Genomic DNA, 14,253 nt, shown 5'->3' with positions numbered 1-14,253 from the left:
TAGATTTTGTGTTGTATTGTGATTACAGTAAGCTAGAAATACACACACACACACACACACACAACAATAGAGATGATACACTCTCTCTGCTGGACTGGAAAAAAATGCTGCTAGAGCACATCTATTATATACATATACCCCATGTGACCAGAGTAGCTGGATACTTCCGCCACCCATTAGCAGCGGCTGCTTAGTCTTCACTGCTCGGGACTGCTAGCTTGGCGACTTAGAACAAGTGAGGTTCTGGAATCTTTTCAGTTGGTGCTTTTTACACCCTGTCCCTCATTCAGACTAGAAGTGCAAGTACGGGATTTCGAACGAAGAACGTTCTTTTGCTTATGTAAGTCATGTGATCGTTGCTTGTATTTTTTTTCGATTCTTTTTGTCGCTTGACGCTTGTCATTTGGCAATTTGTTTCTTTTGTGATGTCGTTTTTTTTTCTGTCGTCTTTTCTTTATGAAGCTGTCCGACGTCAGCGCATTGTCAGAGTGAGAGCCTGGAGGTCCAACAGCCTGGAGGTCCAAGAGCCTGAAAGGTTCTCTCCGAGAGCTTGTAGTAGCGCAAAACCAGACCGGTACAGTTTTTCAATTCCGATGTAAAGGTGGCACAGTTGAACGAACGTTGTTTTACTGTGGCCGAATTCTTCAGCTAGCTCTTTCCCTGGCGTTGTTTCTTTCCTGCACATGCTGTTCGTATTATCAAGACGTCACTTAAAACAATGGACAAGCTAACAATGTGAATGTTTTTCTTTTTATTGTTCGGCATTCCAAGTGGGAATCAATTAGTTAATGGTACCGGGAATTGTAGTTGAAGAGTAAAAATTTGAACCCGTCGATCAATCGAATGTTCTTTTTTGATGGCAAATCGTAGCTTCACCAATGCGTATATAAATGTGAGGGAAAAACACCATTCTTCTGTTTTGAATTTGAGAGGTTGGTTGTTCTGGTAACCATAGCGTCTTCCTCGGCTTAAATTGAAGGATTTGCACCATAGTCCGACACTCATTGCTAGTAGTACTGCCGACTAACAAAAAAAATAAAATAAAGTTGAGAACAACATGGTAAGCGTCAGAAATCTAACATACCTGTGGTATTCCAGTCTGGTCCTCGCCAAGACCCCAAGCAAGAAGCCAGACTCCTACCATCATGTACATGCCCATGATCATGCGAAGAAATTGGGCAAGAACATTGAAGGTAAGGAAGTTACCCACTTGTTCCGTAGAGGTGGTACTTGTCAATTCCCCAATGGTGACGGTATGGTTGCTGTTCAAACTAGCGGGAAAAACGCTGGCTGGGCTATGCACAATGACCAAGAATGTTCCTATGGGTCCTGGTGTCCTTATGCGTGCGAACCAGGTCAATTGATGAACCAATGGGATCCTGATGTCACCTCGTACACTTACCCCGGTTCCCAATACGGTGGTTTGTACTGTGACGATAGTGGTAATTTGCAAAAGAAGAGAAGTGGTGGGTACTGTTACAGCGGTAAGGGTACCGTGGTTGCCAAGAATAACGCTGGCGGCGAAGTTGCCTTTTGTCAAACTGTTTTGCCTGGTAACGAAGAAATGTTGATCCCAACTTCTGTTGGTGGTGGATCTTCTCAAACCTTGGCTGTCCCAGGTCCAGAGTACTGGGCTGGTACTGCAGCTCATTATTATGTCAACCCTCCTGGAACCAGTGCTGACGATGGTTGTCAATGGGGTACTAACGCAAAAGCCATTGGTAACTGGGCTCCTTATGTTGCCGGTGCTAACATGGATGCCAGCAAGAGCACTTTTGTCAAGATCGGATGGAATCCAGTCTATTTGGAACAAGGATCATCCTTCAGAAACGACAAGCCAAGTTACGGTATAAAAATCACATGTGATGATGAATCTAAGTGTGTTGGTTTGCCTTGCAGCATCGATCCATCGAAACAAAATGTTAATGAGGTCGAGTCCAGCTTGAAATCTCAAGGTGATGGTGCTAGCTTCTGCGTCGTCACTGCTCAAAACGGTGCCAAGGCTAACATTGAAGTGTTTGAAGTCGGTGGTGGTGGAAACCAAAAGAGAGAACACCATGAACACAAGGAAAACAACGTCATAACAACAACAAAGTACAAAACTGTTACTGTCAATGTTTAGGCTGGGCGTAAACTGATAAATATATATATTTTTTTCTCTCTTGTCAAACGAGTGCTTCTAGAAAGCATTCGCGTTTCCGTTTTATCTCTTGCTTATATTAACCAGTTTTCTACAAGCGTTGCTTGCGAGTGGCGGGTCTCACTATTTTTTATCGATCCATCCGTCTATGTATCATTTCTTGTGTATAATATGTATATATCATGCACTTGTATCAATAAAATTGCCAAAAAAAATACGCACACATACATACCAGCTACTGCCATTCATTAAGAGCAACAGCAGTACCAGTAGCAGTTCATATAACATATAACATAAAGTAAGTATAAAGAATAATATTGTTTGTTGAGTGTGGAAATATTATATACAGAAAACACACTCATCAGTTGTGTTTGTGGGGTTCCTTTTATCGGACTCACAGAATAGAAAGTTCATTATCGTTAATGATACAAAATAAATAGTCCCAGAGCTTCGGACAGAGAGATATATCCAAATATTCCTTCATTTGCCCTGTTGCTGTTGCTGTTCCTCCATCTGCTTCAAAAACTTTTCCCTCTTAAAGTCCACCACTCTCTTCTCTTTGAAATAGCTGATCCAACTAGTAGCGCAATCGTGCTCAAACTTAGCTTCTTCACTAGAACAGTTACTCTTAATAACCTTCTGGTGCTTTGGATCAAGGGCATTCACGACATCGATCTTATCTAGGCATGCAAAGAACAAATCCCTCGATTCCCAGCACTGCTTTCTCGATGATCTTGAAGGTGCCTTGGTAGGATCATCCATTTCCTTCTGCTTGCTAAACCAACCCATTACGCTTACTGATATTTTGCTTCTGTTTTCTTATCACTGAGATAGCACAAACTTCTTCTCTGTGTTTTAACCCACTTTCCAACGCTTTAAAGGTTGGCTTATCTTGTTGGAATTATTGTAAACTAACTTATTGTACTTTCTTAATTTTTGAGATCACGTGTTTCAGAATATTCTTTTTCTTTTCAACTGTCGAACGAAGAAAGAAAAAAAAAACAAAAAAGAAAATAGTTGAAATTGAATGGCAATAGCACGAAATTGATATAGCATAATAATAAGCTATAAAAAAAACAACAATGATCTTTTTGAAATAAAAGAATAATGTACAAAGATATATAGAGTGCGAGGCACTGATATAGGTGTTACCAAGGCTGGTGTAGTAAGTCCATAAAGCGATAAACTTTTTCTGTTTATCTCTCTTTTTTGGGGTGGGGGGAATACAATGAATTCAGAATGGGAAGAAACAGAAACATCTTTTGATATGGCATCATTGTCATTCATATCTGATCTGGATCAAAGTAAGTTGAAAAGAGTGATCATTTCCAATGCACTACAGAATGAGGATGTGAAAGGATTAGAACAGCTTGGTGTATCAAAATTTGGGTTTGTTAATGCTCAATTAAGGGGGAAAGCCTGGCTGTCTTTGTTGAAATCAAGGGTTAAGGGATCTTCGGAGAATAAGCCACTCAGACAACCGCACAAGGACGAATACCAAGTTAAACTAGATGTGAACAGGGCATTGTCATTTATCAGTGATGAAAAGCGGAAACTCAAACTTAGGGTTTTGCTCTATGACACGATTGTTAAGGTGCTCAGAAAATTTCCCCAATTGCATTATTATCAAGGGTACCACGAAGTCATTTCCGTTTTTGTGCTTACATGCGATCCGGAAATTTTGGATACGGTAGTAGAACTTTTCACTTTGCTGTATCTACGAGACTATATGATGGATTCTTTACAATGTACGCTAGAGCAGCTCGATGTTCTCAGTCAGTTCATCATTGGAAGAGACGAGCAGTTGGCCAATGTTTTGCAATTGACTAAAAGGAAACCAATTTTTGCCATTGCCTCGGTATTGACACTACTAACCCACAATTTTGAGTATTTTGAACAAGACAGTCCAATATTTTCGATCTTTGATATCATTATATCCACCAATAACTTATCTAACATCTTCGTGATTTATACGGAGTTGTTGGTATACTTCAAAGAGGAAATTCTAAAACAAATTAAAGCATTTGAAGCAGATTTTGAAAATGATATGGATGTGATACATTCTGTGGTACAACAAACCTTGTTGAAGCTTTTGAGAATCTCAGCTTGGGATGAAATTCTAGCGCAATCAAGATTACGCTTCGACGAAGAGAGTCCCAAAAAATATAATTTCACGAAATATGTGAACAGATACAGCAGTCTCTTACCCTTGGTAAACTCGGATGAGAGTGAATTGATAGATATATTAGGCAAGGAGATAGAATGGAATGAGTCTAGAAAAATTACCAAAGTGTCTATTAAAATTTCTCCTATTATTAAGTGGTCATTGGTCATTGGTATTATTGCCGCTGTAGTAAAGGTAGGTTCATCCCATACGAACACGATGCATGGATCTTCGTTGATAGAGTCGTTGAAAAAAGTGTTGAGCACTTAACAACAGACGTAAATAAACAAAAAAAAAAGGATTACCAAACATAGCATATTACACTGTGAGAAATGATAGAATTAATTTATGTCTACTATTTTAGTAAATAGATATACATAATAAAATACCTTACAACATGCTACTTACTTCTCCATAATGGATTAAAATCGGCATCCTAAAGCTTTAGTTCAATTCAATGTCATATATTATAGTAACGTCAGTAGTGTTACCTTGCCATCCCCTGTTTCCACTCGTACTAATCATGAATCTACATGTAGGATCGACATAAAGATTAGAGATACAGCCACCATGATGTCCGGGAATAATCAAAGGCGTTTTATCAATGTTATTGATATCAAAAATTCTTATATTATCATTCGAGGCGGCAATAACATGATGGTTGTTGGGCATGGCCTTGACTTTTGAAACAGGTCCCGATATGGATGGTAGTTTCAACTTACTTTCCGGAAGTTCTGGTTTTCTCAAATCATATATCTCTACTACCGCATTTCTCCTACCAGCTATTATTTTGTTACCGTCTGCTGACCAACATGCAGACATACACCATGGGGGAGTACTTAAATTACGACCTAGTTTCAGAATATGTGAGGAAGGTTGTCTCTTATCCCAGATTTGAATATTACCGTCAATACACGACGTTAAAAAGATACTTTCATCTGTCTTTAGTGAAAGAGTGTTCTTACTTATTATTTCCGATTCATGTTTTTTATCCAATTCATCACGCTGTGAGTTTGAGTCTTCACTTTCCTTGTTTTCTTCCTTCGCCTTTTCTCCCTCTCCCTCTTCCTCTTTCTCTTTCTGTTCCTCTTTCTGTTCGTCCTCTTCTTCATCGTCGTCATCACCAAACAATGAGTTTGTGTCGATATCTATATCATCCATATTTGTAGATGTGTCGCCCTTGCTAGAAGGCTCATTTGCATCAATAGACGGTTCTGGAAGTTTATAAGTAGCATTTATAGGCCTGTATTCCAAAGAAGAAAGTTGGGAAGTAGCATTGAACTTAGACAGTTGTGCACCCGTCTCAAGATCCCATTCAATTACCGTCTTATCCCATGATCCAGATAGGAATTTTGTTTCGTCATCATTTATCAACAAGTGGTTTACAATTGAACTATGACCTTTGAAGTAATGTGAAGTTCTTCCCTCAAAGTACCTGACCCCTTGCATTACAATACCTCCTGACTCTTGGCCGGCTAATATATATAAACATTCGCTTTGAACAGCCAAAGAATGAACAGGTGATACCAATGGGATGTAATCAGTTTTTTGCTTGACCCATTTGACTTTTGATAATGGCTGCGGTACCTCGTTTTCCCAGTATGAAGTCAAAATACCGGCATTAATGATAGAGTCTACTAGAGCATTTTTTTGTTGAATTGTGAGTGATAACTTCCCATCCACCGTATTCAAAAAGTCAAATTTTCTAATGAATCCATCTGCACCACCAAGGAAAAGATACCTGAGACCTTTTGACATGGTTAATGCTTGTACGTTAGTCTGTATCGGAATGGCTGCAGTAGGCAATATGTTATATGAGTCCGCTATTGAAGCTGATTGATGAAGATGTGTATAATATTGGTGTATTTTATCCAGTTTGGACATTTCGGCTGGCTTACCGTCTGGTGATGAGTCGGCTTCCTTTAGATCTTCATCTTCATCGTCAACTTTATCACCATCTTCATCGTCAGCTCCAAGGCCAGAATCCTTATTACCTTTATTTTCGCTTCCATTAGCAAGACTATTATCGTCATTTGTAGTTTTACTTTGTTTTGTATCACCATTGTCTTCTGCATGATCGCCGTCTTGATCATCGTCATCATCGTCATCGTCGTCATCATCGTCATCATCATCGTCGTCATCATCATCGTCATCATCGTCCTCCTCCTCATCGTCCTCGTCTTCCTCGTCATCTTCCCCTTCATCTTCGGGTTCCTCGTCATCTTCCATAGGCTCGTCTTCGTCCACATGAGGCACATCAACGTCCTCGATCCCATCTTCTAGTTCATCCTCCATATCAACGTCGTCATCTTGAGTGTTTTGAACGTTATTTTCGTTCAATATTTCATCAACATCATCCATCTTAGCTCAATTGTGAATTACTACCCAGCCTTTGATTCAATTGAAACTGCTCAGACTCTCAAAAAATTCAATGCAAAGCGTCTACTTGATTAGTCTTTATGGTTCAAGATATTGTTCTTTTTTGTTTTACTTGTTTTCCTTTAATCGCACGAAAACTTCAAGAAATATGAGGTTTAGAGCTCAAGATAATATTACACACACATAGAGTCATATATATATATATATATATACAAAGGACAAGGCAGAAACCAGACCTAGCACGAAGTACTTTACCTCTCCGCTCAATCGAAAAAAAACCCAACAACAGCAACAGAAAGCTATAGTTCTGCGCAATTAACGATGAGTGACAAGAATATAAAGGATAACAACAACTTGGCTGTAGAAGTGAAAAACCTAACGTATACATTCCCAGAGGGTAAAGCAGCTTCGATCATAGACCTGTCACTTAGTATCAAGTGGAATAAAAAAGTTCTAGTGGTAGGTAATAATGGTGCTGGTAAGTCCACATTACTAAAGCTCTTGAGCGGGAAACACTTGTGTCTTGGAGGAGACATTAGGGTCGGAGGAAGAAACCCATTCGCACCGAACAACGACCAGGAGTCTGTCACTTTAACTACATATTTGGGTACCGAATGGGCGAGCATGTCAATTATTCACCGGGACATTGGCGTGCTTGAGTTGCTAGAGAGCATAGGTCTTGAGCATTACAGAGAGCGTGGGGAAAGGTTGATCCAGATCTTGGAAGTGGACACCAACTGGCGAATGTTCAAGCTCAGCGACGGACAAAAGAGACGTGTGCAATTGTGCATGGGGCTTATGAAACCGTTCAAAGTCCTACTGTTGGACGAAGTGACTGTCGATTTGGATGTCGTTGCACGTGACCGCCTTTTCCAATTCCTAGACGACGAGACAAAACAAAGAGAGTGCACCGTGGTGTATGCAACCCATATTTTCGACGGATTGGCCCAGTGGGCCGACGAAGTGATCCACCTCCAGGATGGTCGCATAGCCAAAATGTTGGACTATGGACGTGATATCGAGTTTACGAAAGACATAGAAGGCGTGCAGGAGCAAAGTGCCTCGGATAATAAGCCATACAAAGTCGTTCTAGGATACATGAAAAGTTTGTACCCATTGGCGTTGCACTGGCTCTCGCGAGACCAGGACGCACATCACGCTGCGTGATAGATAGTCGTAGCCTACGCTATTATACTTTTGTTTAGTTTAGCTTAGCTTAGTTTAGCTTAGCTTAGCTTAGTTTAGCCTGGCTTAGCCTAGTAAAACAAAGTAACCGTCTAAATCCGATAGAGAGATCGGCGTTCGTTATCCGTCTTCGTTTGACGTTTATCCAACACGATGCAACGTCTCGTCGTTTCATCATTGCCAGCATTTCGTCGTTTGTCGTCGTTCCAGGTCACCTGACTGCAAATTCTAGCCCAAGGCAAACTGAGATTTTCAAGATTTTTTTCCATCGTACAGACCGAAATCTTTGTATACGACGACAGTATCATACACATCATTTATACGAGAGAGTTGCCCCATTCTGTCCGCTATACGAGAAGAAATGCGCAGCAAGGAAGAACAGCCGATAGGCACGTATGTATATTTTGAAAACAGGCCACTTCTTTTAACGGGGGAAAGGTAAGTCTTGCGTAAAAATGAAATGCAGCTGAATCGTTCGTTAGAGGGCCCAAGAAGTTGAAATCTTGCAGTCAGCCATGGGACAGTATAGTGTAAAAGCTGTCTCGTTTGTTGTGTTTTGTTTGTTTGTCGCTCGTAAAGTGGGATCCGTGCCGATGAAAAAAAGAAAATGAAATCGTAGTAAATAGCCATATATAAGATGACACCTTCAGAGGATTGAATTGTAACGATGCACACTAACCCAGTTCATATTTGTTTGTTCAGAGCGGTTTAGTAATATCAGCTAACACTGTACCGGGTTTCTGCTATCAGAGTCACACATAGAAATAGCTTATTATTGGGCAATTCTCACTTGTGATTGATTGAGTGAGAGAAAGAGTGTGTTCTAGCTGATAACTGCACCTAGATCGATTAATAATACGAGAGATAAGAGGAGTTTGAAATGGATTTATTGCTAGAATACTGTGATACATTTGGTTTGGACCATTTGTACGCCAAGCTTTTCCCAGCAAACTTGCTTCCCGCTGACGTTCCAAAGAATGTTATACAGCTGCTAGACTTGCAATTGCCAGGTTTCAACAGTTCGGTGAAGCCTCCAGGCGATGTGTATGGGTACGAGCCTTTCCTATTGGATTTCACCGAATACACTTTCCAATCGCTTTTCCCTCGTCACAATTTGTTTAGACAAACACTTACAATGTTCGTTTTGATGACCATATTCGGTTGGTTGTTGTACTTCAGCGTTGCTACTGTGTCGTACCTATTTGTGTTTGACAAGGCAGTGTTTAACCATCCACGTTATTTGAAAAACCAAATGTCTTTGGAGATGAAGCAGGCCTTCTCTGCCATCCCAACCATGGTTCTGTTGACTATTCCATTTTTCTTGTTGGAGTTGAACGGCTACTCTAAGTTGTACTTGGATGTGGATTACCGTTCCTGGAGTGGTGTTCGCCAGCTTGCCACTGAGGTGTTCTGCTTCATCATGTTTACCGATTGTTTGATCTACTTGGTTCACAGATGGTTGCACTGGCCAAATGTTTACAGATGGTTGCACAAGCCACACCACAAATGGTTGATTACTACCCCATACGCTTCCCATGCTTTCCACCCAGTCGATGGTTTCATGCAATCTCTACCATACCACTTGTACCCAATGCTATTCCCATTGCAAAAGCTTTCTTACTTGATTTTGTTCACATTTGTTAACTTCTGGACTGTTATGATCCACGATGGAGAATATTTGGCCAATGACCCTATCATTAACGGTGCTGCTTGCCACACTGTCCACCACTTATACTTCAACTACAACTTCGGTCAATTCACCACCTTGTGGGACAGATTGGGTGGCTCTTACAGAGAACCAGATCAAGAATTGTTCAACAAATCTCTGAAGAAGAGCAAGCAAACTTGGGAAATCCAAGTGGAAAAAATGGAAGCCATCAAGAAGCAAGTTGAGGGTGACCATGATGATAGAGTGTACGTCAGTACCAAGTCTTGTTAAATGCGAGATATATTAGAACAATATCGATGGTCTCAATGTAAAAAAAAAAACAACAACAACAACAATAACAAATCCTATAACAACTTTTTATGAGGTCTTCATCACTTTGTCATGTTATGATTATGAAAACTTTTTATATTTTATCCCTTGTACCTCTGCCATCATATCTAAAGGAATTACAGTGTATATTCTTGTCGGTATACGAATGCGACTTAACGTTTTCTTAGTATAAAGGATTCAAACCTAACTTATACAGATATATGTATAGTAAATATCACATGTCCTTGCGTGTTTTACAGTCTAATGGACATCTAAACTTAATGTGTCTTTGAAGGAACAAAATTGACTCGCTCTTTCACTTAAGTTCTCATTATTAGGTCCATTTTATAAGTTCTATCAGCATTTTTGATATTATTTACTTATTATACGTTTGTCTACTTTATTACAATCTATGTATTGACTTTGTAAGGTTCAAAACTTGAAACAACTACAAAATTCGTCTTCAAATAGAGAAGAACAAGGTTTGCTCAGTGAGCTGCATAGCATCGACATGTCAATAAAGCTCCAAACGGCTAGTGCTGACTTAGAACTCTTTCCTGACTTCGTGGTGAAGAAGGTGGATTTGGAACTACAAAGGCCGCCTCACAATGCTCATACGGAGTTGGAGATTTTAAATACACTTTCTCACAAAAATGTAATGCGGCTTATAGATCACAGTATAACTACCGGATACGTCACTTTTAAATTCCCTAGATACAGATGTGACTTAAATCAATATATGGACGAACATTGGAAGTCGAAGTATAACCCCTACTTACTAGACAATAACTCCAAAAAATCATATTCTAACACTTTGCCTCTTGACGATTCTTTGCTTATTTTAAAACAGGTATCTGAAGCGTTGAGTTACATACATGCCAATGGAATTATACATAGGGATATCAAACCACATAATATCATGATGAACTCATGCAATGAGGTTGTCTTAGGAGATTTTGGAATTAGTTACAATAGGAATATCGATAATCCCGCCAAGACTTGTGATTGCTCTACTTCTATCTATAAGGCACCTGAGCTTTTGTTTAGCATATCAGATTATCAATATGAGATCGACATCTGGGCCTTGGCAATTATGCTATCCCAATTATGGAATGACAAGGCAGAATCCAAATCAAGTACTAGTAAGTTGATAAATATCGATCTCGAAGAATGTTCAGATATCAAGCTAGTTTTGACCTTGTTTCACCAGCTTGGAAAACCAAGTACTGAAGACTGGCCTCAGATCGCCAGGAATGACTCTTTCCATGGTATGTTCGGCAACCTTACTAGCGATAATTACATTGATAGACTACCATTGGAAACAAAATTGCAAAAGGTATTTGAATGGATGCCTCTGATCAAAGATAACTCTAAATTAGCGCTCATGTGGCTTTCAATGGTGAAATTCAATCGTGAACAAAGAATTTCCGCAAAACATATTCTTGAAATAATGGCAACTATTTAGCAGTATTCCTCTGTATCTCCATAAATCTTTGAACTTGCTTTAACCTTTCTATCTCTTTCTTTTGGATCAACATCTGTCTCTTGATCTCATTCATCTCCACACATGATATAACAGTCTGCTTTGTGTCCTTCTTCTCATATTCCATGACTCAAAAGTGCTCCCACGTGCTTATTACTTGACCGTTGGTGTCGTATTTGTGTATGTTCTAGCGTCAGTGTTCATAATTCGTGTTGTCAGTTCACAAGAATACACTAGTGTAAATACTTTTCCTATAAGATCACTTTTAAAAATCATTAAGCCATACAAGACATTGTAAAAGTGTTTAATAGAAAAAAAGAGTGCTGTTGGCGACATTTATACACACACATAGAGGCAATAAGTGGTGTAGGTGCCGAATAATGAAGCTTATAATACTTGTGGATCTATATACAGCCTTCTGAATCGTTGTGTTTTTTGATCTTTTCTCTTTGTGTGCCTTTAAAAGTTTATTCCTCTATCCAATGTTTATTAAAATACTCATACATCTTTGGCGAAAATGTCGCTCTATACTACTGTTACTAGTTACAGCCAGCATTCTATTCTACTATACTTTCGAGAATGAAATCGAACATTTAAATTCATTTGCATACACAGACTCTCTACCTCTTATTCAAAACAGTGTTGCACACAACTCTCAAACTAATCATGCATCTGCTAAATCAAATGAAGAAGAAGTATCGAAAGGATTAACGGATAAATCCAGTATAAACGAGAAAAATAAATACTTCCCTATACTACTAGAAACTGAAGATGAAGCTGTGCAGTACCAACAGGAAAACCATATCGAAAAGGAATCATTCCACCCATTCCATCCATTTTATGAGAGAAAAGCTCCTATACCATACAAACAAATAAACATTGAGTATCCAAAACTCAACCAAATAACATCCATTCGTGCAAATGCCAGATTTAAGGACACATTGTTGGAACGTTGGATTGCAAGGCTAAAAAAAGTAGAAGATTTCGCTGAGTTAGATTTGCATAGCAATGCATCCATTGTATCAACGAACTTCCTTTTACAATCGCATAATCATGATGCTTTAACTCCTGTAGAAATAGTTCCAAAATTGAGCCATTTCGATGATCCAATAGAACAACGTCTTTGGTCGTCGGAGATTTTGGCATCTGTATTATCCGTCCTAAATCAAACAAATAGCGAGGATCACAATAATGATGTTGAAATTGATACTCAGTCGCAATATTTCCGAAATTTAGCCTCCAAAATCGGTGAAATGCTTTTACAAAGTTACGACACACCTAATAACCTACCCCAGATTCCGTTCTTTTGGAAATCTCCAATCAAAAACCGTTATGCATTTAGAAGAACAAAAAGTAGCTTATTAGCAACAAACATTTTAGAGTTCCTGAAACTATCACATGTTACCAACGATCCCCAATTCGATTCCGTAATACAACACATTCTACTGAGTTTTTCAAAGTCAGCAAAGTCATTCGATATTGATTATTTGGTTCCTGCGGTTGTAGATGCTAGTGGTTGCTTGCCGTTATCAGACGAAAGAATATCTAAAGGTGAGCACCTACGTGAATCTCATGTTTTGAAATCTATACATAAAGGGAAGTATATTCATTGTAAGGTCACTAAATCCCTTTTACCGACACATAATGCTGTTGATAATGTTTTTGTTTTGGACACTATTGATTTATACTTAACAATAGTAAAGGCATATCATCTTAACAACGGTAATTTGTACGAGAGGAAGCATACCAAAATATCGTCCGTAAAGACTATTATGCGGTCAATTAAAATGCTAAATGAAACTATTCTCTTTCAACCGTGGCTTCCTTCGGATTCTGAGGACTTATTACTTCCAACCTCTATAAAATCAAAGGCACATTTTGACGTCCTAGAAGATAGTAACGAAGTAGCGCTTGGGAAAGAATTCTTGGTTTCTCCTGAAGGCGCGAAGTTGTCATCTCTATTTGCAATATCAGGGATGCTCTTTAATGACTCTTCTTTAATTGAACAGAGTAAAGCGATAACAAAAGGGTATTATGAATTATACAATTTACTAGGAGAAATTCCAGACATAGTAGCACTAGACAATAAGAATGATAGCACAGGGCCTTTTGAGCCACTAAAAAAAATTGAACTAATCAAAAATTCGCATTACAAGTTAGACACCCTTGCCCTTGGAGTTAAATTGGATAAACCTTCGGAAAATAAACCAAAACACTATCTGTTCTCTGAAGCATATCCTTACATTCCACAAATTGAAGACGTCGATGAAGAAAGACAATGCTGGAAGTTTCACTCATGGCCATTTTATGTGAACTACATGAAGGCCTCCAGTCGACCTCCTTTCGAATTTGTTGAATCATTAATATACCTTTACAAGATAACAGAGGACTACCAGTGGAAGTTGATAGGAGAAGATTTGATGAAAAGAACTGACTGGTCACAATTATCAATTCCAGATACTGGTAAAATGATAAGACTATTATTTGCTCTATTCGACGATAATGTCAGCATTGATGATTACGTTATTAATTCAGAGTATAATTTTATGAGCAGAGATTTCAAATTTATGCCAACGTATCAAAGGAAATATCTGACATTCCAAGATCTTGAAGATAAATAGTCTAATGTAGCGTGAATAATTTAACCTTCGGACAATAACTTTAAAATTGCGCATCGACGCAATCGAACAATGTGGTTATAATGAAATTTCGAATAAGAGTTTTTTTTTTAACCTTATATTATACTGTAACATATTATTATTTAATCGTTGATTCAATTGTTGAATTGAAAAGGAATGCATTTATGTACATTAACGTTAATGAGTCTAAAAGAGATACCATTTGTTGAAAAATAGAATCCAAGTTGTAAAGCAGAAGAGACTTGCAATTGGTAATATGGAAAAGAAATGAAGAGTTCCCCATAA

At 38.7% G+C, this 14,253-nt stretch overlaps 8 protein-coding genes across 8 annotated transcripts; 6 read left to right on the top strand and 2 right to left on the bottom strand.

The window, feature by feature from the left end:
• Positions 1–1,057: 1,057 nt before the first annotated feature.
• On the top strand, positions 1,058–2,122 carry KLMA_20313 (uncharacterized protein; the record flags this gene model as incomplete). The annotated part of the gene is made up of 1 exon (XM_022817925.1): positions 1,058–2,122. One exon carries the CDS (start codon positions 1,058–1,060, stop codon positions 2,120–2,122), a length of 1,065 nt encoding a protein of 354 aa, XP_022674643.1.
• A 498-nt stretch (positions 2,123–2,620) lies between these two features.
• COA6 (Coa6p) lies at positions 2,621–2,929 on the bottom strand (the record flags this gene model as incomplete). The annotated part of the gene is made up of 1 exon (XM_022817924.1): positions 2,621–2,929. The coding sequence occupies one exon, from the start codon at positions 2,927–2,929 to the stop codon at positions 2,621–2,623; it is 309 nt and encodes a 102-aa protein (XP_022674642.1).
• A 439-nt stretch (positions 2,930–3,368) lies between these two features.
• GYP8 (GTPase-activating protein GYP8) lies at positions 3,369–4,574 on the top strand (the record flags this gene model as incomplete). Its single annotated transcript, XM_022817923.1, has 1 exon — positions 3,369–4,574. One exon carries the CDS (start codon positions 3,369–3,371, stop codon positions 4,572–4,574), a length of 1,206 nt encoding a protein of 401 aa, XP_022674641.1.
• A 174-nt stretch (positions 4,575–4,748) lies between these two features.
• Positions 4,749–6,665, bottom strand: SPT8 (SAGA complex subunit SPT8; the record flags this gene model as incomplete). The annotated part of the gene is made up of 1 exon (XM_022817922.1): positions 4,749–6,665. One exon carries the CDS (start codon positions 6,663–6,665, stop codon positions 4,749–4,751), a length of 1,917 nt encoding a protein of 638 aa, XP_022674640.1.
• Positions 6,666–7,004: 339 nt separating this feature from the next.
• On the top strand, positions 7,005–7,850 carry CAF16 (putative ATP-binding cassette family ATPase CAF16; the record flags this gene model as incomplete). Its single annotated transcript, XM_022817921.1, has 1 exon — positions 7,005–7,850. The coding sequence occupies one exon, from the start codon at positions 7,005–7,007 to the stop codon at positions 7,848–7,850; it is 846 nt and encodes a 281-aa protein (XP_022674639.1).
• Positions 7,851–8,748: 898 nt separating this feature from the next.
• Positions 8,749–9,807, top strand: ERG3 (C-5 sterol desaturase; the record flags this gene model as incomplete). Its single annotated transcript, XM_022817920.1, has 1 exon — positions 8,749–9,807. The coding sequence occupies one exon, from the start codon at positions 8,749–8,751 to the stop codon at positions 9,805–9,807; it is 1,059 nt and encodes a 352-aa protein (XP_022674638.1).
• A 550-nt stretch (positions 9,808–10,357) lies between these two features.
• CAK1 (cyclin-dependent protein kinase-activating kinase CAK1) lies at positions 10,358–11,311 on the top strand (the record flags this gene model as incomplete). The annotated part of the gene is made up of 1 exon (XM_022817917.1): positions 10,358–11,311. The coding sequence occupies one exon, from the start codon at positions 10,358–10,360 to the stop codon at positions 11,309–11,311; it is 954 nt and encodes a 317-aa protein (XP_022674637.1).
• Positions 11,312–11,811: 500 nt separating this feature from the next.
• MNL2 (putative mannosidase MNL2) lies at positions 11,812–13,950 on the top strand (the record flags this gene model as incomplete). The annotated part of the gene is made up of 1 exon (XM_022817916.1): positions 11,812–13,950. One exon carries the CDS (start codon positions 11,812–11,814, stop codon positions 13,948–13,950), a length of 2,139 nt encoding a protein of 712 aa, XP_022674636.1.
• Between the last annotated feature and the right edge of the window lie 303 nt (positions 13,951–14,253).

This window comes from Kluyveromyces marxianus, chromosome 2 (assembly GCF_001417885.1).
Source record: "Kluyveromyces marxianus DMKU3-1042 DNA, complete genome, chromosome 2".
Classification (NCBI taxonomy): Eukaryota; Fungi; Ascomycota; class Saccharomycetes; order Saccharomycetales; family Saccharomycetaceae; genus Kluyveromyces; species Kluyveromyces marxianus.
This window is presented reverse-complemented; position numbering and strand designations above follow the sequence as displayed.